We start from the raw sequence: 24947 nt of genomic DNA on the forward strand, positions 1-24947 counted from the left end.
AAATCACATATTAGCAAGCTGGACAAGGACAAATAAATAACCAAGAAACATATTGAACACTGATGAGCAAAAAATAACCAAACATAAACTTAGCTTCTCTTGGAGAGACTGATAACGAAGGAATTCAGGAGAGATCAAAATAGCACTGAATACATCGACAGCAGGCGACAACTGAAAGTCCAGGTGAGCTAAATAGGAAACCAGCTAACAGATAACGAGACAGCTGAAGCCAGCCCCAGACCTGCAGAATGACACAAAGAGCCACCAGAGGGAGCCAAAGACAGCACTCACACAGTACCACTTGTGACCACAAGAGGGAGCCCAAAAACAGAGTTCACAACAATTATAGCAATCTGTCTTCATATTAAAACCAGATTTCAAATATCTTGTTTTGGAGTTTTGAGCTACTGTATTGGGTCCTATATGTAATCCTCATCGCTTAGCTACAATCGAGAAAAGTTTCAATGATTGTCTCTGGCTCTAGAAAACCAGGCATATACTGGAGGCATATTTGCAATCATCAGCCTGGAAGCTGTACATGGGATGTACTTGGATGTTCCAACATAACAATGATCCAAAACACAAGGCCAAGTCGACCTGTCATTGGCTACAGCAGAACAAAGTGAAAGTTCTGGAGTGGCCATCTCAGTCTCCTGACCTCAATATCATTGAACCACTCTGGGGAGATCTCAAGTGCACAGTTCCTGCTAGACAGCCCAGGAATTTACAGGAACTGGAGGCTTTTTGCCAAGAACAGTGAGCAGCTTTACCATCTGAGAAAATAAAGAACCTCATCCACAACTACCACAAAAGACTTCAAGCTGTCATTGATGTTAGAGGGGGCAATGCATTGTATTAAAAAATGTGGTATGTGAACTTTTGATCAAGGTCATATGGATGTTTTGGGTTGTCATTATGATTTAAAAAGTGAAATAAGAGTAGTTTGACAATAAATGGCCACTAACCATGATTGGAGAAAAAGTTTTGGTGTTATCATTCCCCAAAGCCCTTCCTCCTAACTGCTGAACCCTCCTCCTCCAAAACCAACTTATCCACCATTACAGAAGATCGACTTTCCACTCTAATCTGAAGATCACATCTCACCACCAGCGCACTTGCCCGGATCCCATCTCACTTCATCCTAAACCTCACCACAGATTTGATCCCATCCCTAACCCATCACTTCAACCTATCACTGGCAAATGGTGATTTCTGTTATGATCTAGTGGCCTAAGAGCAGCATGAGACGTACTCTGGAGAAGGTGGTACCTGTACTGACCGCAGACCCTGAACCTAACACCGCAAGTAGAAGTAGCCGTGGAATGTACCTAGCGCTACCTAGACATCTCGACACAGCCGGAGGACTAATTACCCCTAGAGATAGAAAAGGGAAAACTATCTTGCCTCAGAGAAAATCCCCAAAGGATAGGCAGCCCCCCACGAATATTGACTGTGAGAGGAGAGGGAAAAAACATACACAGACTGAAATGAGAATTTAGCAAAGGAGGCCACTTCTAGCTAAATAGAAAGGATAGGACAGAGTACTATGCGGTCAGTATTAAATGAAATAGAACAAAAGAGAGTCCAGCTCACCACAATCGACATTCCTGGAAACTCGGAGCACGGAACCGCTGTGTCAAGGCGTGAACAAACAGGAAAAGGAAGGAGATCCAGCTCAACAATATAGTGAAAAAAATCCGTAACTTTATTCACTTAAATTCATGTAGGATGAAGGACGTAACATCAGCAAGCAATAAGAATAAAAACAAGATCCAAGATCAACGCGTTTCTGGTGACAAAGCACCCTTAATCATGATGAATGGTATCATGATTAAGGGTGCTTTGTCACCAGAAACACGTTGATCTTGGATCTTGTTTTTATTCTTATTGCTTGCTGATGTTACGTCCTTCATCCTACATGAATTGAAGTGAATAAAGTTACGGATTTTTTTCACTATATCGTTGAGCTGGATCTCCTTCCTTTTCCGGTCAGTATTAAAACACTAGAAAATATCCACCACAGAAAATACAAAATCTCCACAGCTAACTAAAGATATGGAGGGTATATCTGCATCTCCAGAGATACCAGCTTGGCTAAAAAAATCCTTATACAGACCAAGCTGGACAAGACAAAACATAGAAAAGAACTGAACAAAAAGACCACAGCATGTGGACAGCAAAATCAAGGCCAGAACTTATCTTTGTTGAAACAAACTGCAAAGCAGAAGAGACCAGGAAGGGATGAGAATCCTCCAGGAACAATGGACAACTGGCACTGACTAAAGGGTGAAGCAAGACTAAATAGCCCAGTCAAAATTGCAAGAAGTGAACACACCTGATAAATGCTGTGATTCAGAGACAGCAGCGTTACCACTTACAACCACCGGAGGGAGCCCAAGAGCAGAATTCACAACAGTTTTCCCCTCAAGCTTTAAACATGCCTCAATCCCACCTATCCTCAAAACACCCTCTCTTGACTCATCCTCTGCATCTAGCTATCACCCTAAATTACTTCTCCGCTATGCCTCAAAACTACTGGAGCAACATGTCCATCTTGAACTGTCCTCCCACCTCTCTTCCTGTTCCCTCTTTGACCGCATTCAATCTGGCTTCTAGCCCTATCTCTCCACTGAAACTTCTCTAACTAAAGTCACCAATGACCTGTTAACTTCCAAAGCCAAGCGGCACTACTCTGTCCTCCTCCTCCTAGACCTGTCCTCTGCCTTTGACAATTCCCTATTACAGATCCTCTCATCTCTTGGCATATTTGACTTGGCCCTATCTTGGATTTCATTGTACTTAACACACTGGACATTCAGCATTTCCCACTCACATACCACCCCCTTACCTCACTCCCTATCTGTCGGAGACCTGCAAAGTTCAGTCCTAGGGCCTCTGCTCTTCTCCATCTCTACCTTTGGCCTCGGACAGCTCATAGAGTACCACGGCTTTCAGTATCATCTCTATGCTGACGATGCACAGATCTACATCTCTGGACAAGATATCACCCCCCCCCTACTAACCAGAATCTCACAATGTCTGTCTGCTATTTCATCCTTGTTCTCTGCTAGATCTCTAAAACTTAATATGGACAAAACAATTCATCATGTTTCCCCCATTACACTTGACTCCCCAACAGACCTATCCATTAAAGAAAATGGCTGCCCACTCTCCCCAGTCCCTCAAACTCGCTGCCTCGTTGTGATCCTTGACTCTGATTTCTCCTTCAAACCACATATCCAAGCCCTTTCTACTTCCTGCTGACTTCAACTTAAAAAAAAATATTTCCTGGATCCGTACATTCCTAAACCAAAAATCTGCAAAAACTCTAGTCCAAGCCCTCATCACCTCCCACCTTGACTTCTGCAACCTCCTGCTCTGTGGCCTCCCCTCTAACACTCTCAAACCCCTCTAAACTCTGCTGCCCGACAAATCAACCTTTCCCTCCACTATTCCCCAGCCTCTCCCCTCTGTCAATCCCTGCACTGGCTCCCCATTGCCCAATGACTCAAGTTCAAAACCCTAACCATGACATACAAAGCAATCCACAACCTGTCTCCTCCACATATCTGTGACCTCGTCTCCTGGCACTTACCTGCACGCAATCTCCAATCCTCACAAGATCTCCTTTTCTACTCCCCTCTTATCTCCTCTTCCCACAATCGCATACAGGATTTCTCCCATACATCCCCCATACTCTTGAACTCTTTAGTCCAACATATCAGACTCTCGCCTACTGTGGAAACCTTCAAAAAGAACCTGAAGACCTACCTCTTCCGACAAGCCTACAACTGCAGTAACCCACTATAGACCAAACCACTGCACGACCAGCTCTACCCTCACCTACTGTATTCTCACCAATCCCTTGTAGATTGTGAGCCCTCACATGCAGGGTCCTATATTATTATTATTATTATTATTATTATTATTATTATTATTATTGTTATTATTATTTATTGTTATAGCGCCATTTATTCCATGGTGCTTTACATGGGAGGAGGGGTATACATAATAAAAACAAGTACAATAATCTTAAACAATACAAGTCATAACTGGTACAGGAGGAGAGAGGACCCTGCCCGCGAAGGCTCACAATCTACAAGGGATGGGTGAGAATACAGTAGATGAGGATAGAGCTGGTCATGCAGTGGTTTGGTTGATCTGTGGTTACTGCAGGTTGTAGGCTTGTCGGAAGAGGTGGGTCTTCAGGCTCTTATTGAAGGTTTCGATGGTAGGCGAGAGTCTGATGTGTTGTGGTAGAGGGTTCCAGAGTAGGGGTGATACGCGAGAGAAATCTTGTATACGATTGTGGGAAGAGGAGATATGAGGGGGAGTAGAGAAGGAGATCTTGTGAGGATCGGAGGTTGCGTGTAGGTAAGTACTGTGAGACGAGGTCACAGATGTATGGAGGAGACAGGTTGTGGATGAATGTCATGGTTAGGGTTTTGTAGTGGAGTCTCTGGGCAATGGGGAGCCAGTGAAGGGATTGACAGAGGGGAGAGGCCAGGGAATAGTGGGGGGACAGGTGGATTAGTCGGGCAGCAGAGTTTAGAATAGATTGGAGGGGTGTGAGCGTGTTACAGGGGAGGCCACAGAGCAAGAGGTTGCAGTAGTCAAGGCGAGAGATGATGAGGGCATGGACTAGGGTTTTTGCAGTTTCTTGGTTGAGGAATGTATGGATTCGTGAAATATTTTTGAGTTGAAGGCGGCAGGAAGTGGAAAGGGCTTGGACATGTGGTTTGAAGGAGAGATCAGCATCAAGGATTACCCTGAGGCAGCGAGCTTGTGGGACTGGGGAGAGTGGGCAGCCATTTACTGTAATGGATAGGTTCATTGGGGGGCCGCGTGAGATGGGGGAAAGATGATGAATTCTGTTTTGTCCATGTTAAGTTTCAGGAATCTAGCGGAGAAGAAGGATGAAATAGTGGACATACATTGAGGGATTCTGGTTAGTAGGGAGGTGATATCTGGTCCAGAGATGTAGATCTGTGTGTCTTCAGCATAGAGGTGATACTGAAAGCCATGAGATTCTATGAGCTGTCCCAGGCCAAAGGTGTAAATGAAGAAGAGCAGGGGCCCAAGGACTGAACCTTGTGGGACTCCGACAGATAGGGGGCGAAGTGAGGAGGTGGTGTGTGAGTGGGAGACGCTGAATGTCCGGTCTGTTAGGTATGATGAGATCCAGGATAGGGCCAAGTCTGTGATGCCAAGGGATGAGAGGGTCTGTAATAATAGGGAATGGTCCACTGTGTCAAAGGCAGCCGACAGGTCGAGGAGGAGGAGGACAGAGTAGTGTCGCTTGCTCTTGGTGGTTAAGAGGTCATTGGTGACCTTAGTTAGGGCAGTTTCAGTGGAATGATGTGACCGGAAGCCAGATTGTATATATATTCTCATGTACCAGTCGTGACTTGTATTGATTAAGATTATTGAACTTGTTTTTTATTATGTATACTCCACTTCAAATGTAAAGTGCCATGGAACAAATGGCGCTATAATAATAAATAATAATATTCTCTGAAAAAAGGTCAAGAAAGAAAAAAGTCTGCTGGCGTATGTAAACTTTTGAGCACAACTGTATATCTAGAAAGAATATTTGAATTAATCTAACACAAAAAAATAGAAATAATTTTATTTAAAAAAAAAAAAAATTCAGGCTGGGCTTTTAAAACATAGGTACCATTTAAACATAATTACAAAAAAATGAATTGATAAAATAAAAAAAACATTAAAAATATCACATTAACTGAAAATCAAAATTTTAGAGTTGCTTCAGGACATCTGACAGACATTAACCCCTTAACGACCTTTGACGCATACGCTGCGTCATGAAAGTCGGTGCCAAAACGACCTATGACGCAGCGTATGCGTCATGGAATGATCGCGCTCCTGCAGATCGGGTGAAAGGGTTAACTCCATTTTCACCCGATCTGCAGAGACAGGGGGAGTGGTGCTTCAGCCCAGGGGGGGTGGCTTCACCCCCCCGTGGCTACGATCGCTCTGATTGGCTGTTGAAAGTGAAACTGCCAATCAGAGCGATTTGTAATATTTCACCTAAAAAACAGGTGAAATATTACAATCCAGCCATGGCCGATGCTGCAATATCATCGGCCATGGCTGGAAAACCTGAAGTGACCACCCCCCACCCCACCGATCGCCCCCCCAGTGCTCCAGTGCGTGGTCCGGTCCCCTCCGTCCTGTGCTCCGCTGCCCCGTGCTCCTGCCCGCTCCCCCGTCCTGCTGTCCGCTCCCCCCGTCCTCCGATCACCCCCCCTGTGCTCAGATCCACCCCCCCACCACCCCTTCATACTTACCGATCCTCCCGGTGTCCGGCCGTCTCCTCGCTGGGCGCCGCCATCTTCCAAAATGGCGGGCGCATGCTCAGTACGCCCGCCGGCCGGCAGATTCCTTATAGGTACATTTTGATCGCTGTGGTAGGTTCTACCACAGCGATCAAAATAAAAAAAATAATAAATAAACCCCCCCCCTTTATCACCCCCATAGATAGGGACAATAATAAAATAAAGAAAATATATATATTTTTTTTTCCACTAGGGTTAGGGTTAGAACTAGGGTTAGGGTTACGGGTAGGGTTAGGGTTATGGCATGTGCGGATTTGGCAGCGGATCCGCAGCGGATCGGCCGCGGATCCGCAGCGGATCGGCCGCGGATCCGCAGCGGATCGGCCGCGGATCCGCAGCGGATCGGCCGCGGATCCGCAGCGGATCGGCCGCGGATCCGCAGCGGATTGGCCGCTGCTCCGCAGCGGATTGGCCGCTGCGAATTCGTAGCAGTTTTCCATCAGGTTTACAGTACCGTGTACACCTATGGAAAACCAAATCCGCTGTGCCCATAATGCGGAAAATTCCGTGCAGAAACGCTGCGTTGTATTTTCCACAGCATGTCAATTCTTTGTGCGGATTCCGCAGCGTTTTACACCTGTTCCTCAATAGGAATCCGCAGGTGAAATCCGCACAAAAAAACACTGGAAATCTGCTGTAAATCCGCAGGTAAAACGCAGTGCCTTTTACTTGCAGATTTTTCAAAAGTCGTGCGGAAAAATCTCACACGAATCCGCTACGTGGGCACATACCCTTAGGGTTAGGGTTGGAATTAGGGCTAGGGTTGGAATTAGGGTTACGGGTGTGTTGGGGTTAGGGTTGTGGTTAGGGGTGTGTTGGGGTTAGGGTTGGGATTAGGGTTATGGCTACAGTTGGGATTAGGGTTAGGGGTGTGTTGGGGTTAGTGTTGAAGTTAGAAATGAGGGGTTTCCACTGTTTAGGCACATCAGGGGTCTCCAAACGCAACATGGCGCCACCATTGATTCCAGCCAATCTTGCATTCAAAAAGTCAAATGGTGCTCCCTCCCTTCCAAGCCCCGACGTGTGCCCAAACAGTGGTTTACCCCCACATTTGGGGTACCAGCGTACTCAGGACAAACTGGGCAACAACTGTTGGGGTCCAATTTCTCCTGTTACCCTTGCAAAAATAAAAAATTACTTGCTAAGACATAATTTTTGAGGAAAGAAGAATGATTTTTTATTTTCACGGCTCTGCGTTGTAAACTTCTGTGAAGCACTTGGGGGTTGAACGTGCTCATCACACATCTAGATAAGTTCCTTGGGGGGTCTAGTTTCCAAAATGGGGTCACTTGTGGGGTGTTTCTACTGTTTAGGCACATCAGGGGCTCTGCAAATGCAACGTGACGCCCGCAGACCATTCCATCAAAGTCTGCATTTCAAATGTCACTACTTCCCTTCCGAGCCCTGACGTGCGCCCAAACAGTGGTTTACCCCCACATATGGGGTATCACTGTACTCACAACAAACTGGGCAACAAACATTGGGGCCCAATTTCTCCTGTTACCCTTGTGAAAATAAAAAATTGCTTGCTAAAACATCTTTTTTGAGGAAAGAAAAATGATTTTTTATTTTCACGGCTCTGCGTTGTAAACTTCTGTGAAGCACTTGGGGGTTGAATGTGCTCATCACACATCTAGATAAGTTCCTTGGGGGGTCTAGTTTCCAAAATGGGGTCACTTGTGGGGTGTTTCTACTGTTTAGGCACATCAGGGGCTCTGCAAATGCAACGTGACGCCAGCAGACCATTCCATCAAAGTCTGCATTCCAAAACGTCACTACTTCCCTTCCGAACCCCGACGTGTGCCAAAACAGTGGTTTACCCCCACATATGGGGTATCAGCGTACTCAGGAGAAACTGGACAACAACTTTTGGGGTCCAATTTCTCCTGTTACCCTTGCAAAAATAAAAAATTCTGGGCTAAAAAAATATTTTTGAGGAAAGGAAACACATTTATTATTTTCACGGCTCTGCGTTATAAACTTCTGTGAAGCACTTGGGGGTTCAAAGTGCTCACCAGACATCTAGATAAGTTCCCTTGGGGGTCTAGTTTCCAAAATGGAGTCACTTGTGGGGAGTTCCTACTGTTTAGGCACATCAGGGGCTCTGCAAATGCAACGTGACGCCCGCAGAGCATTCCATCAAAGTCTGCATTCCAAAACGTCACTACTTCCCTTCCAAGCCCCGGCATGTGCCCAAACAGTGGTTTACCCCCACATATGGGGTATCAGCGTACTCAGGAGAAACTGGACAACAACTTTTGGGGTCCAATTTCTCCTGTTACCCTTGCAAAAATAAAAAATTCTGGGCTAAAAAAATATTTTTGAGGAAAGGAAACACATTTATTATTTTCACGGCTCTGCGTTATAAACTTCTGTGAAGCACTTGGGGGTTCAAAGTGCTCACCAGACATCTAGATAAGTTCCCTTGGGGGTCTAGTTTCCAAAATGGAGTCACTTGTGGGGAGTTCCTACTGTTTAGGCACATCAGGGGCTCTGCAAATGCAACGTGACGCCCGCAGAGCATTCCATCAAAGTCTGCATTCCAAAACGTCACTACTTCCCTTCCAAGCCCCGGCATGTGCCCAAACAGTGGTTTACCCCCACATATGGGGTATCAGCGTACTCAGGAGAAACTGGACAACAACTTTTGGGGTCCAATTTCTCCTGTTACCCTTGCAAAAATAAAAAATTCTGGGCTAAAAAAATATTTTTGAGGAAAGGAAACACATTTATTATTTTCACGGCTCTGCGTTATAAACTTCTGCGAAGCACTTGGGGGTTCAAAGTGCTCACCACACATCTAGATTAGTTCCTTGGGAGGTCTAGTTTCCAAAATGGGGTCACTTGTTAGGGAGCTCCAATGTTTAGGCACACAGGGGCTCTTCAAACGTGACATGGTGTCCGCTAATGATTGGAGCTAATTTTCCATTCAAAAAGCCAAATGGCGTGCCTTCCCTTCCGAGCCCTGCCGTGTGCCCAAACAGTGGTTTACCCCCACATATGGGGTATCATCGTACTCAGGACAAACTGGACAACAACATTTGGGGTCCAATTTCTCCTATTACCCTTGAAAAATTAAAAAATCCTGGGCTAAAAATCATTTTTGAGGAAAGAAAAATTATTTTTTATTTTCACGGCTCTGCGTTATAAACTTCTGTGAAGCATCTGGGGGTTATAAGTGCTCACTATGCATCTAGATAAGTTCCTTGGGGGGTCTAGTTTCCAAAATGGGGTCACGTGTAGGGGAGCTCCAATGTTTAGGCACACAGGGGCTCTCCAAACGCGACATGGTGTTCGCTAACGATTGGAGCTAATTTTCCATTCAAAAAGTCAAATGGCACGCCTCCCCTTCCGAGCCTTGCCGTGCACCCAAACAGTGGTTTACCCCCACATATGAGGTATCAACATACTCAGCAGAAATTGCCAAACAAATTTTAGGATCCATTTTATCCTGTTGCCCATGTGAAAATGAAAAAATTGAGGCTAAAAGAAATTTTGTGTGAAAAAAAAAGTACTTTTTCATTTTTACGGATCAATTTGTGAAGCACCTGAGAGTTTAAAGTGCTCACTATGCTTCTAGATAAGTTCCTTGGGGGGTCTACTTTCCAAAATGGGGTCACTTGTGGGAGCGCTCCAATGTTTAGGCACACGGGGGCTCTCCAAACGTGACATGGTCTCTGCTAGCGATGGAGATCATTTTTCATTCAAAAAGTCAAATGGCGCTCCTTCCCTTCCGAGCCTTACCATGTGCCCAAACAGTGGTTTACCCCCACATGTGAGGTATCAGTGTACTCAGGAGAAATTGTCCAACAAATTTTAGGATCCATTTTATCCTGTTGCCCATGTGAAAATGAAAAAATTGAGGCTAAAATAATTTTTTTGTGAAAAAAAAGTACTGTTTCATTTTTACGGATCAATTTGTGAAGCACCTGGGGGTTTAAAGTGCTCACTATGCTTCTAGATAAGTTCCTTGGGGGGTCTAATTTCCAAATGGGGTCACTTGTGGGGGAGCTCCAATGTTTAGGCACACGGGGGCTCTCCAAACGCGACATGGTGTCCGCTAAAGATTGGAGCCAATTTTTCATTCAAAAAGTCAAATGGCGCTCCTTTCCTTCCAAGCCCTGCCGTATGCCCAAACAGTGGTTTACCCCCACATATGAGGTATCAGCGTACTCAGGACAAATTGGACAACATCGTTCGTGGTACAGTTTTTCCTTTTACCCTTGGGAAAATAAAAAAATTGTTGCTAAAATATCATTTTTGTGACTAAAAAGTTAAATGTTCATTTTTTCCTTCCATGTTGCTTCTGCTGCTGTGAAACACCTGAAGGGTTAATAAACTTCTTGAATGTGGTTTTGAGCACCTTGAGGGGTGCAGTTTTTAGAATGGTGTCACTTTGGGGTATTTTCAGCCATATAGAACCCTCAAACTGACTTCAAATGTGAGGTGGTCCCTAAAAAAAATGGTTTTGTAAATTTTGTTGTAAAAATGAGAAATCACTGGTCAAATTTTAACCCTTATAACTTCCTAGCAAAAAAAAAATTTGTTTCCAAAATTGTGCTGATGTAAAGTAGACATGTGAGAAATGTTATTTATTAACTGTTTTGTGTCACATACCTCTCTGGTTTAACAGAATAAAAATTAAAAATGTGAAAATTGCGAAATTTTCAAAATTTTCGCCAAATTTCCGTTTTTTTCACAAATAAACTCAGAAATTATCGACCTAAATTTACCACTATCATGAAGCCCAATATGTCACGAAAAAACAATCTCAGAATCGCTAGGATCCGTTGAAGCGTTCCTGAGTTATTACCTCATAAAGGGACACTGGTCAGAATTGCAAAAAACGGCAAGGTCATTAAGGCCAAAATAGGCTGGGTCATGAAGGGGTTAAGAAATGCTTGCCTTAAAGCACTACAGATTGAACTTTGGTTTTACAGGAATAATTTATGAAAAATATAGTTTTTCTGCCACAGACTTTTTTCCACTTTAATGAGTTTGTGTTCACAGTAGCCACATTACTTATTGCAAAATATATTTGGAAATTTGTCAGAAATTATTCCAACATTACAATTCAGATCAGCCATGAAACCACAAAACTGACAGTCAGTTACAATACTGTTTGTCATTATATGTATTTTTTTCCTTGTTTCCTGGACCTCTGCTCAGCTCACTTCACTGACTTGGCAGTTTCAATAAGCGTCAACTAGAAAAGCTTTTTTTTTGCTCCAGAACATCAAAAATTCATAAAACACCCAGAACAAACTTTATGAATGTAATGACTTTGCTTAGTGTGCAATATTTTGCCAAACATAGTGCAGTAATGGAGAATGACAGCATAGTAATAAGGCAAAAAAACTGAAGAAGACAAGAAATAAAATATGATGGAAATACAATAATTTATGATTGTCTTTCTGAAACCAGCTGTATAGGAATCTGCCATCACTTGTTACAGTTATTCCATAGACCATACAGTGTGCAACTACCAGATTAGCAGAAGCCAGGCAGATCAGCTGAAATTAGGGTCACAAGGTCTATTTTTAAAGAGTCTGTATTAGTGATGAGCGAGTGTACTCGTTGCTTCTGTTTTCCCAAGCACACTCGGGTGGTCTCCGAGTATTTATGACTGCTCGGAGATTTAGTTTTCCTTGCAACAGCTGAATGATTTGCGACTACTAGACAGTTTGATTACATGTGGGGATTCCCTAGCAACCAGGCAACCCCCACATGTACTCAGCCTGGCTAGTAGCTGTAAATGATTCAGCTGAGGTGATGAAAATTAATCTCCGAACACTAACAAATACTCGGAGGTCACCGACAGCTGACATCACGGGCTGCGCATGCACGCAGGTGCAGTACACAAGACATCAAGTGATGTCTGTTGTCGGCAGCGCGAACTGCGCATGCCCAAGGCAAAATATGACCACGCAGGTGCCTGGACAACTGAATAACGCCGAGGAGGCGGCACCCTTCTCGCAGTGTGATGGCTGGGAGGCATTTGGATGAGGGGGGAAAGACCTGCCTCCCTGGTGATTTCACAGGTATGGGGGACCAAATTCAAAAGTGATTATTTCTGCAGTGCAACGAACAATAGCTAAAAGAGACACTTTGTCAGAATGCAGCGTTAGTGCTGCACAAGATGGCTCTTTTAGTTACAAATGCCTGGGGGGGGGGGTGACAGGTTCCCTTTAATCATCATTATTATAAAATTATAAATGTGAAATAGTTGGCTTCCATTAATTAAAGGAGGCTGAGATGCAATACCAGGCACTATGAAGGGATACGGGTGCAGCTGTTTATGAGAACAAAAGAGTAATCATAAAATAAAAGAGATTGGATAAAGGAACTGCAGGCAGCAATGATCCAGATGACTAGAAGTGCAGTGAAAACTATTCTTTTTTTACTTTTTATTATTGCTTTTCCATGTTGCAAAGGTATGGTACGTGTTTGTATGTGATTTTGCATGTTCTTGTGTAAGTGCGTATGTGTGTTTGAATGTGTGTTTGAATGTGTGCGACTGTGTGCATATGCATGTGTGTATGGGTACATGTAAAAGCGTGTGTACATGTGTCTGAAAAATTATGTGTGCGCAAATGAGATTATGTGTGTGCATATGCATGTATTTGTTTGCATATACTGTGTGCAGAATTATTAGGCAAGTTGTATTTTGATCACATGATCCTTTTTATACATGTTGTCCTACTCCAGGCTGTTCAGGCTTGAGAGCCAACTACCAATCAAGTAAACCAGGTGATGTGCATCTCTGTATTGAGGAGGGGTGCTGTCTAATGACATCAACACCCTATATAAGGTGTGCTTAATTATTAGTCAACTTCCTTTCCTTTGGCAAAATGGGTCAGCAGAGAGATTTGATGGGCTCTGAAAAGTCCAAAATTGTGAGATGTCTTGCAGAGGGATGCAGCAGTCTTGAAATTGCCAAACCTTTGAAGCATGATTACCGAACAATAAAGCGTTTCATGGCAAATAGCCAACAGGGTCGCAAGAAGTGTGTTGGGCAAAAAAGGCGCAAAATAACTGCCCATGAATTGAGGAAAATCAAGCGTGAAGCTGCCAAGATGCCATTTGCCACCCGTTTTGCCATATTTCAGTGCTGCAATGTTACTGGAGTGACAAAAAGCACAAGGTGTGCAATACTAAAGGACATGGCCAAGGTGAGTAAGGCTGAAAAACGACCACCTTTGAACAAGAAACATAAGATATAACGTCAAGACTGGGCCAAGAAATATCTTAAGACTGACTTTTCAAAGGTTTTATGGACTGATGAAATGAGAGTGACTCTTGATGGGCCAGAGGCTGGATCAGTAAAGGGCAGAGAGCTCCACTCCGACTCAGACGCCAGCAAGGTGATGGTGGGGTACTGGTATGGGCTGGTATCATCAAAGATGAACTTGTGGTACCTTTTTGGGTTGAGGATGGAGTGAAGCTCAACTCCCAGACCTACTGCCAGCTTCTGGAAGACAACTTCTTCAAGCAGCGTACAGGAAGAAGTCGGTATTGTTCAAGAAAAACATGATTTTCATGCAGGACAATGCTCCATCACATGCCTCCAACTAATCCACAGCATGGCAGCCCAGTATAGGTCTCAAAGAAGAAAAAATAATGACATGACCCCCTTGATCATCTGATCTGAACCCTATAGAGAACCTGTGGTCCCTCATAAAATGTGAGATCTACATGGAGGGAAAACAGTCCACCTCTCGGAACAGTTTCTGGGAGGCTGTGGTGGCAGCTGCACGCAATGTTGATCATAAACAGCTCAAGCAACTGGCAGAATCTATGGATGGAAGGCTGTTGAGTTTCATCATAAAGAAAAGTGGCTATATTGGTCACTATTTTTTGGTGGTTTTGTTTTTGCATATCAGAAATGTGTATTTCTAAATTTTGTGCAGTTGTATTGGTTTACCTGGTGAAAATTAAAAAGTGAGATGGGAATATATTTGGTTTTTATTAAGTTGCCTAATAATTCTGCACAGTGATAGTTACCTGCACAAACAGATATCCTCCTAAGATAGCCAAATCTAAAAAAAAAAACACATTAACTTCCAAAAATATTAAGCTTTGATATTTATGAGTCTTTGGGGATGATTGAGAACTTAGTTGTTGATCAATAATAAAAAGAATCCTCTAAAATACAACTTGCTTAACAATTCTACACAGAGTATATGTCTGTAAAATACAAAGCGTGTGTGTGTGTTTTTCAGTGCGTGTGTCTGTTTGTATGTGTGCGTGTATGTTACTGTGTGTGTGCTTCTGTATGTGTATGGGTGTGTGTTGTAAGGAGATAGACCGGACCCCGATACCTGCATGCTGTGTCTGGAACTGAGAGAGCTGCATCCTCTTTTCCCGGGGGAAGCTTGAGTGGGGCTCGCCTTCCCCTGCTGTCTGGGGGAAGCCTGAGGGAGACAGAGATTCCTGTTGTCCCAGGAGGGTGGGAGGAGATTAAGAAGTGAATGCAGTGAAAGAGTAAGAGCGGAGGAAAGCGTGCGAAGCAGAGCAGCCTGGTGCCTGCGGAGATCAGCGCAGAGATCAGCGCGCAGAATGGTCTGCTTCCCCCACCTGAGAGGACTGACTTGGAGACAGGCCATATAGAAGGAGCCCCCATTGCCTGTGGAGAGCCATGCAGAGCAGAGCCGTGCAGAGCAGAGTCTCACAGCGTCGTGCCCGCAGAGCAGAACGCAGCCAGGTGCTGCAGCAGCCAAAAAGATGAGTGCTCTGTCCAGGGAGCACCAGCACCACACAGACCAGTGACTGCTGATGCCTGCCGTCAACAGCAGGCACCAGAGAGAGATAGAGGAGCAGTGTGTACCCAATGACCGCCATAAAGCCAGGTGCCAGTCACTCCAGGATAGTGAGTATTGCACGCGTGCTGCTTGACAGAGACCAGAGAGTGACTGTCAGCTACCCTTGACTGTGCTAGTTAATATTGTCCCAGACACTTGTGACTTAACCTTGCCAGCGTATATTAGTAGAGCCACACTGGGCTCGTACAGGACGGTGGCCCTCACCGTTAGTTGGCCACTGTAGTATATGGACTAGGGGCAGTGGAAGGTACCGGAGACCGACCACTGTCACCAGAAGATGGGGTATTGTTGTGTGCTGAACCCCATTAGTAAGGACTGCACTCACCGTTGCCGGCATTATAGAGTACGCAGCAGGAGCTGCAGTGTTTGGACTTCCTGTAAACCCTTACTACCATATTGTCGTCATTTGTACCGTCGTACTTCAGTTTTGTCACTTACACTGTTTAACTATTTACCTCACTGCACTGAGTATTTTCCCTGTAAATAAACCTGTTATCCCTTGCTCTGCCTCCCGTCCATCACTGCATTCCGTGTTCCTGCGATTTCTACAGTGTGTCTGTGCGTGTGTAGGTGCATGTATCCGTTTGCGTGCATGTGTCTGTGTAATACAGAGTGTAAGTGTGTTTATATGTGCTTATGTATCTGTGTGTGCGTTTGTCTATTTGTATGCATGTGTGTGTATTTGACTGTATGTGTGTGCATGTATGTGTATGCGTGCTTGTGTCTGTGTGTAGGTGTATGTATATGCGCGTTGTGATTGTGTCTGTATAATATAGAGTGAATATGAGTGTGTGCCTGTATTTGCATGTATGTGTGCACGTGTGCATGTGTCTGTGTAATACAGAGTGTATATGTGTGAATGTATATGTATGTATGTGTGCATGTGTCTGTATAATCTACTATATAATTGTCTAAGGGTCACTTCTGTCTTTCTGTCTGTCCTTCTGTCTTTCTTTCTTTCTTTCTGTCTGTCACGGATATTTATTGGTCACGGCCTCTGTCTGTCATGGAAATCCAAGTCGCTGATTGGTTGTGGCAAAACGCCCAAGACCATTGCCACGACCAATCAGCGATGGGCACAGTCCGGTGGCAAAATGGCTGCTCCTTCCTCCCTTCAGTCAGTGCCTGCTCAATAATCCCCTCCAGTCAGCCCTCACACAGGGTTAATTTCAGCGTTAACGGACCACGTTATGCCGCGGTGTAACGCACTCCGTTAACGCAGCTATTAACCCTGTGTGACCAAGTTTTTACTATTGATGCTGCATATGCAGTATCAATAGTAAAAAGATTTAATGTTACAAATAATAATAATTAAAAAAAGGTTATTCTCACCATCCAACATCTCGGCAGTGCAGGAGGCAGGTTCCGGTGCCAAGGATGCTATGCGAGAAGGACCTGCCATGACTTCACGGTCATGTGACCGCGACATCATCACAGGTCCTGCGCTCATACCAACCCTGGGACCAGGAGCTGCCGTGCGGTGCACAGGCGCCAGGACTTCAAGGGGCCTTCGGAAGGTGAGCATATGTATATTTTTAACTCTTTTTTAACCAAGCATATAGTGCCCACATTGCTATTTACTACTGTATGTGGGCTGTGTTACATACTGCGTGGGCTGTTATATACTACATCTCTGTGCTATATCCTATGTAGCTGAGCAATATACAACGTGACTGTGCAATATACAACGTGACTGTCCAATATACTATGTGGCTGTGCAATATACTACGTGCGCTGTGTTATATACTACGCAACTGTGCAATATACTATGTGGCTGTGTCGGTTCTGTCATATACTACATCGAATGTGCAATATACTATGTACCTACACAATATACTATGTGCCTCTACAATATACTACGTGGCTATGTTATATACTAAGTGGCTCTGCTATATACTACGTCGCTGACCAATATACTACATAGCTGTGCAATACACTACGTAGCTGTGCAATACACTACGTGACTGTGTTGTATACTACGTGTCTGTGCAATATACTACATGCCTGTGCAATATACTACATGGCTCTACAATCTACTACGTGGCTATGTTATATAATATGTGGCTCTGCTATATACTACGTGGCTGACCAATATACTACATACCTGTGCAATACACTACGTGGCTATGTTATATACTTCGTAGCTCTGCTATATTCTACGTACGCTGTGTTACATACTATGTAGCTCTGTTATATACTATGTAGCTATGTTATATACTACGTCGGTTGTGTTATATACTATGTCACTGTGCAATATAGTACGTAGCCTGTGCTATATACAGTACCACCTACATATTCTAGAAAACCCAATTCGCTAGAATCGGGCCACCATCGAGTAGTGTATAAATGTGTATATGTGTGGATATTTGTTTGTGTGTGTCTGTTTTGACTGTATGTATGCATATGTGTGCATGTGGGTCTATGTGTGTTTGTGCTCTGTTTACATGAGTACTAGACAATGACAAACATTTAGGTTTCCATTTTGATTGTGTAAGATGCATTATATCATTGATATAATTTAATTATTTATCATATGGAACTGTGCATTGTGTTTAATAAGCCCTTACATGTGCTACCAAGTATCCATAAAAATGCATATAATTACGAGCAGCCGAGTAATTGTTATATAACTACGAAGTAGGTGGAAAATAAATGAAAAATATAGTGGGTGTCGGAGTGTTTTTCACATATGTCTGGTACGAACTGTGCTGCTACGTTTATTTCTAATTTTAAATGGAAAAAAGAAAAAAAAATTAGCACAAATTTCAACTATTTTCCTATAAAAACATGATGTATCAGGTTCATATAATTAATAAGGTGCAGGTTTATGCACACCAGCTTGTAATGATGCTTCAAGCTTTATGAGGATGACCTGTCTCTGATTGTATGGCTATACTAGCAGCATGATATTTGACCTGAGGCCATTACCAGTTCGGGAACTAGAAACGTTGCCCATTACTTTAAAATGTATGACCTATATTTAGGATATGTCATCAATGTCTGATTGGTGGGGGTGCGACACCGGCAGCCTTGCCAATTAGCTGATCTCTGTGTCGGTGGTGGACAAAAGCGCTCAGCTACTTCATCTACTGATAGTGGCCTTGGACATTTTCTACACATCCACCACCAATTGAAATGAATAGGGGGTGGATGTGCAGTACCTGGACACTGCCACTATCAGTAAATGGGGCAGCTCCATAATTGAGAACTTTTGTCTGTAGCTGTCAGCACCAACAACAGTTGATTGGCAGGGTGCCGGGTGTCACACCCCCACTTATTAGACATTAATGACCTATTCTAAGCATAGGTCATAAATAGTGAATGGCAAACTCATGGATGTTCGGGTCCCGGGGAATTCGGCCAAACATCGTAAAAAAGTTCAGTTCAGATACCATAACTGTACCTCAACCTTGACCTTATTGCGATGAATAGGGTCCCGAACATCAGTTATTTGCCAGTATGTCATCTGCACGTTAGCCTGACATTCACAGGCTCTGATCTGCGGGCTGCAACCCTCAGCTGTCAGATTTATCATGGCTGGTTATCTAGAATAGAGGGCTCCCACACTGTTTTTACAATTATTTAAAAAAAAACGGCATGGGGTCCCCCATTTTTGACAAGCAAAAGCAAACAGCTGGGGCTTGTATACTAAGACTGATAAGGGGCACCCCCAGCCTAAAAATAGCTAGCAGGGATAGCAGTCGCATCACTGATGTGACAGCTATCCAAATGATCTGAATCGTCGAGAGACAGTGAAATATGGAATATCACATCGGATAGTTGAGGGATATGGTTGTTTATTATTTTTCTTCTTTTCCCTGGGACATCAAAGATTTGGCAAAAAAGTGAGTATTATGGTTGTTTATTATTTTATGTCATTTACAGGTGACATGGGCTTCAGTAGAATAGGTGTAAAGGTGAGTCTAACTGTTAGACCAAAAAGGGAAGAAATAGAATTGCACTAAGAAACAGTTTACTTACTGGTGGAGTAGGTGGGCTTTGAGTCAGCGACACCTTGCTGGGTGAAATCACGCTGATGCAGGTGCTTGCTTGGAAAAACACATGTCTAACAATCCAAAATAGAGAAAAAAGCAGCAACACTCCGCTTACTGTGTCATAAAAACCTAAGTCCTTTATTTAAGAAAGCTTTTCATGGACAAGGTTTTTGAGGGCAGGACGAATACAGGTATGCAGGCAAATAAATAGGACCAGTTCTTTTGCCTGCATAACTGCATTCGTCCTGCCCTCAAAAACCTTGTCCATGAAAAGCTTTCTTAAATAAAGGACTTAGGCTTTTATGATACAGTAAACGCAGTGTTGCTGTTTTTTTCTCTATTTTGGATTGAGTATAACTGTGCTTTTTATTTTCATTTCAAATAAAGGAGTCTGTGTCATTATTTCAAGTAAATTATTTTATTCTGTGTATTTTTTTTTAAAAACTATGAGATTAGTAATAGGGGCGTGTTATAGATGTCTCTCCATTTCTAACCTGTGCGCTTGATGTCAGTGGCCATAAAACATCTGACATCAACCCCACAACCATTACTCCACTTGTCACTGCAACAATGCATGTGGTAAGAGTCAGGCGAAGCACCAGGCTTGGCACATTTAATAGATATGCCTTTTGTAGGGCGGCTGAGGGCTGGTATTCTTAGACTGGGGGGACCAATATCCATGGCCTCTCACCAGTCTAAGAATACCATCCTCCAGCTGTTTGAGGGGCCCAACATCATTTTTTTAAATTATTTATATAAATAATTTAAAAAAAACGGTATGGGACCCCTCTATTCTTGATATCCAGCCATGATAAAACTGACAGCTGAGGGTTGCAAGCCACAACTGTCAGTTTTACCTGTGCTGGTTATTAAAAATAGAAGAGACCACAAGTCATTTATTTATTTATTTATTTATTGCACAGGCGCCGGCTGATGATTCCTCCCATCAGCAGTGCCTGCTCTTGCCGTTATCACGACTGCAGCTGTAGGCTAATAGGAGTAATGCTCTCTCATAAGTCAACGCATGTGAATGGGGGTAACCCTTTAACTGCTGGTCATAGCTGCTGGCTCATGCTGTCATCTGACATCATGGGAACCGCAGCTTTCTGATCGAAGGTAATGATCTTATCGACGATCAGAGCCGCCACTGTTTCTCACACTGTCATACACATGACAGGGTGGGAAACAGACAATGTTCAGGGCACCAAACCTGAATAGTAACATGGACTTCCTGGGGAAGTTGGTGTTCAGGATCCATGCACGAACACTAAGTGTTTGGTACGAACCCCGAATTTTTCTGTTTTGGGTTCACCCATCTCTAATCATAAGTGTTAAAGTAGTGAACAAGCTCTTTAATGAAGACTTTAAGACATGGTTTGGCACTTTTTCTCCTCTACAAGATTGTCACTAGCATCACTTCTCTAAGTGCAATGCCCTACTGAATCAAAATTGTTTAGGCAAACTTAACTACCATAACTCAATAACTTTAAGATGTTGGTACTTTGGGATTGACTGATCAATGATGATCTTTTCAAGAAATTTTTACTTTATGAAATGATGGACACTCCGAAATGGGATACCAAATGATACACAAAAATACTACTAATTAGTTTGGGCTGCAAATTGTTTCTTTGCCAACAAAAGTCTTGACAAATCTATAACCTGCATGCCCATATAGGCAGCTTAGGATGGTTGATCTTATTGACAGATTCCCTTTAATAAACATGTTTTTTCTCGTATCTTTGTCTCAATCTTCTTTCTCTTAACGTGTTGTTTTTTATGGTGCTATTACTTAGTTAGTACAAGTGGGCATATAATTTATGTGTCTTATTTTATGTATAAAATCTAGTGATGAGTGAGTATGCTCGTTACTCTGGTTTTTCCGAGCATGCTCTGGTGGTCTCTGAGTATTTCGGCGTGCTCGGAGATTTAGTTTATGTCGATGCATCTGCATGATTTGCGGCTGCTTGAAAACACGGGTGTTGCCTGTTTGTTACACGTGGTTTCAGGGCAATTGTAGGCATTGCAGCACTGCATCATGGCACATCAAATTCTTGCTAATCAAATCTTTTACAAAATTTAAAAAAAATCATCTCTAACAGATGTTTTTTTTAAGTGGGCAGCCACTCTGCTATTTTTTACTGGCACCTTCCTTTCCTTTCCTTATGTATCCATCTAATGACTTTCATTAATGCATGTTTTTATGAAAGTTTCTTACTATGTCATCACATTAGACCCTCCAGAACTTTACACTTTTAATAGTTGTTGGATCTATGTTTAAACTGGACTGACATTCATAATTCCTTGCCTTATTCTCAAACATATGTCAAAAGGAATCTATGTCACTGAGCGTATATTTAATATCATGGGACTTTAACATAGATATGAAACTAAAGGAGCCTTACTGTAAGTACTATAACATAACCTTGACTAGTCCTTGACTTTAAGATTATGTCTTATGTTTAGTAGCCTACAATCACATTATATTGAATACAAACTATCATAATGTTGAACTGCAGTACCAGAGAGCAACATAGATATTGGCAGTGTTGTTTCTAAAGGAAATTAGTCATATTATTCCAGCCTTATACAACCACTTTATTTTTAAACATATATGTCATTGGTGCTTTAAAACTTGCTCTTTTCATGAAGGTTACTTTATCAAGTTGTTCATTAAGTTCTTACCATCACAAGTTGGAAGGGGATGGCTCCACCAATGATTCTTCTCACACAACAAAGGTTCTTCATGGCTTAGCGTATATCCAGCCTGACATCCAAAGGAAACAGTAGATCCAAAAGAAAAGTCATAGCCATAACGATGACCATGTACAGGAATTCCTGGGTCCAAGCATGAATGGGTATCCACAGTTACACCTAAATCAACAGCAATGAACAGTCAATTTACCTATGAGCCTTAATTAAATATTTACATTAAAATATTGCTAAGATTGTTCTATCTATCTATCTATCTATCTATCGATCTGCTGATCTCTCTACTGTATCTTTTTCATGCTGTCATATGTATGTCTATGAAGAAGTAAAAAAGAGGGTTAGCTGATGTAATGACCATAAGGAGCCCCAAATTGATGGATATACCTCCCTTCAACTTGTGTAGCACTCTAATAGAGGAAAGTGACAGTCACATGACTTTTATTAGAGTGCAATTTGGCTATGAAGTGATGGATGCCTTTGGGCATGATGGATAAAGTGAGAATAGGGAGCATGGGATGTTAATATATAGAATAGTCTGGGATCTGAATTTAGTTAGCTGCCTTTTATACACAATGCCCTTTAAAAAGCCTCTAGCTTCAGCGCATATACCATCCTATAGAGAGCTTTAGTTGGCATCTTTGCATACAATGCCTTTGCTTTATAAAGTGTTGTTAATGACACTATATGAACCATACATTTTAGATAGCTGCTGATGAAGGGCTTGTGTGAGCGACAGATCTTTCTGCCCACCTTCCCACTCCTCTTGTAATGACCCTTAAGCAAAAATGTTATATATATATATATATATATATAGATATATATATAGATATATATATATACACACACATATATATATATATATATATATATATATATATATATATATATATATATACATACAGTGGAGGAAATAACTATTTGATCAGTTGCTGACTTTGTAAGTCTGCCCACTGAAAAAGACATGACCAGTCTATAATTTTGTGGGTAGGTTAATTTTAACATTGAGAGATAGAATATCAAAAATAAAATCCAGAAAATCACATTGTACAAATTATATACATTTATTTGCATTTTGCAGTGAGAAATAAGTATTTGATCCACTACCAACCATTAAGAGTTATGGCTCCTACAGACCAGTTAGACGTTCCTAATCAATTTGTTACCTACATTAAAGACAGCTATCTTACTTAGTCACCTTTATTTACAGATTGGGATAATTGCGGTAAATTTCTGCACTGCTGAATCACTTGAATTCCAGAATTATTAGTACAAGTGGCTTTAATAAGCCACATGTACTAATAATTCTGGAATTCAAGTGATTCAGCAGCGCAGAAATTGACCACAATTATCCCAATCTGTATCTAACGGCTGGTCCTTCCTGGACTCCTGGATCTGCTGCAGCGAATCCTTTCATTGCTTCAACTCAGCTACATCTGGTGAGTGCAATCCTATGGATTCACCTTTTAACCTTCTCAGATAAGACACTATTTGCGCTCTTTACTTCAACAGTTTTCATAGTCACCTTTATAAAAGACTCCTGTCCACAGGCTCAATTAATCAGTCAGACTCTAACCTCTACAACATGTGCAAGACCAAAGAGTTTTATAAGGATGTCAGGGACAAGATCATAGACCGGCACAAAGCTGGAATGGGCTACAAAACTATAAGTAAGACGCTGGGTGAGAAGGAGACATCTGTTGGTGTAATAGTAAGAAAATGGAAGAAATTCAAAATGAATGTCAATCTGGGGCTCCATGCAAAATCTCATCTCGTGGTGTATCCTTGATCATGAGGAAGGTGAGAATTCAGCCTAAAACTACACGGGTGAACTTGTTAATGATGTCAAAGCAGCTGGGACCACAGTCACCAAGAATACCATTGGTAACACATTACAACATAAAGATTTAAAATCCTGCAGTGCTGGCAAGATTCCTCTTCTCAAAAAGGCACATGTGTAGGCCCATCTGAAGTTTTACCAATGAACACCTGGATGATTCTGTGAGTGATCGGGAGAAGGTGCAGGGGTCAGATGAGACAATAATTTAGGTTTTAGGCCTTTTACTAAATTTGCTGTGTTTGGAGGAAGAGAAAATGTTGCCTATGACCCAAAGAACACCATCCCCACTGTCAAGCATGGAGGTGGAAACATTATATTTTGGGGTGTATCTGCTAAGGGCACAGGACTGCTTCACCACAAGAATGGGAGAATGGATGGAGCCATGTACCGTAAAATCCTGAGTGACAGCCTCCTTCCCTTCTCCAGGACATTAAAAATGGGTCAAGAATGGGTCTTCCAGCAAGACAATGATCCAAAACATACTGCCAAAGCAACAAAGGAGTGGCTCAAAAAGAAGCACATTAAGGTTAAGGAGTGACCTAGCCAGTCTCCAAACCTTAATCCCATAGAAAACTTATGGAGGGAGTTGAAGCTCTTAATTGCTAAGCGACAGCCTCAAAATCTTAATGATTTAGAGATGATCTGCAAAGACGAGTGCACCAAAATTCCTCCAAACAAGTGCGCACACCTCATCATCAACTACAAAATATGTCTGACTGCAGTGCTTGCCAACAAGGGTTCTGCTACCAAGTATTAAGTTTCTTTGCCAGAGGGATCAAATACTTATTTCTCACTGCACAATGCAAATAAATTTATATAATTTATATAATGTGATATTCTGGATTTTATTTTTTATATTCTTTCTCTCAATGTTAAAATTAACCTACCGTTAAAATTATAGTCTGTTTATGTCTTTGACAGTGAGCAAACTTACAAAATCAGCAAGAGATCAAATACTTATTTATCCCACTGTGTATATGTCATGTCGGACGCTGTTCAGACCAGGTCGTCCGACAGACAGCGGTAATTCCGCTTTTGACCACTATTTGCTAATTGGCGTCTGCTAGATTTTATCTAGCTGTTCCAGGGTTAATTTACCTAATCCTTGGATTGGAAGCTGGGCCATGCCACTACCTTTAAATAGTTTTCCTGATCTTTGGGCGTCGCCGATTATAGCTTCTGTCTTGAACGTTGTTATCTCGGTCTGGTGAGGAGAGCTGGT

At 42.5% G+C, this 24947-nt stretch overlaps 1 protein-coding gene across 7 annotated transcripts in view; it reads right to left on the reverse strand.

The window, feature by feature from the left end:
* CSMD3 (CUB and Sushi multiple domains 3) overlaps positions 1-24947 on the reverse strand; it is a 1888113-nt gene that overhangs the window by 731240 nt on the left and 1131926 nt on the right. For all 7 annotated transcript variants that reach the window (XM_077271102.1, XM_077271099.1, XM_077271098.1 and 4 more), the window contains one exon: positions 21862-22050. In XM_077271102.1, the coding sequence (XP_077127217.1) occupies positions 21862-22050 (189 nt within the window). The remainder of the gene's footprint in view (positions 1-21861; positions 22051-24947) is intronic.

The sequence above is a fragment of the Ranitomeya variabilis genome, chromosome 6, assembly GCF_051348905.1.
Source record: "Ranitomeya variabilis isolate aRanVar5 chromosome 6, aRanVar5.hap1, whole genome shotgun sequence".
NCBI lineage: Eukaryota > Metazoa > Chordata > Amphibia > Anura > Dendrobatidae > Ranitomeya > Ranitomeya variabilis.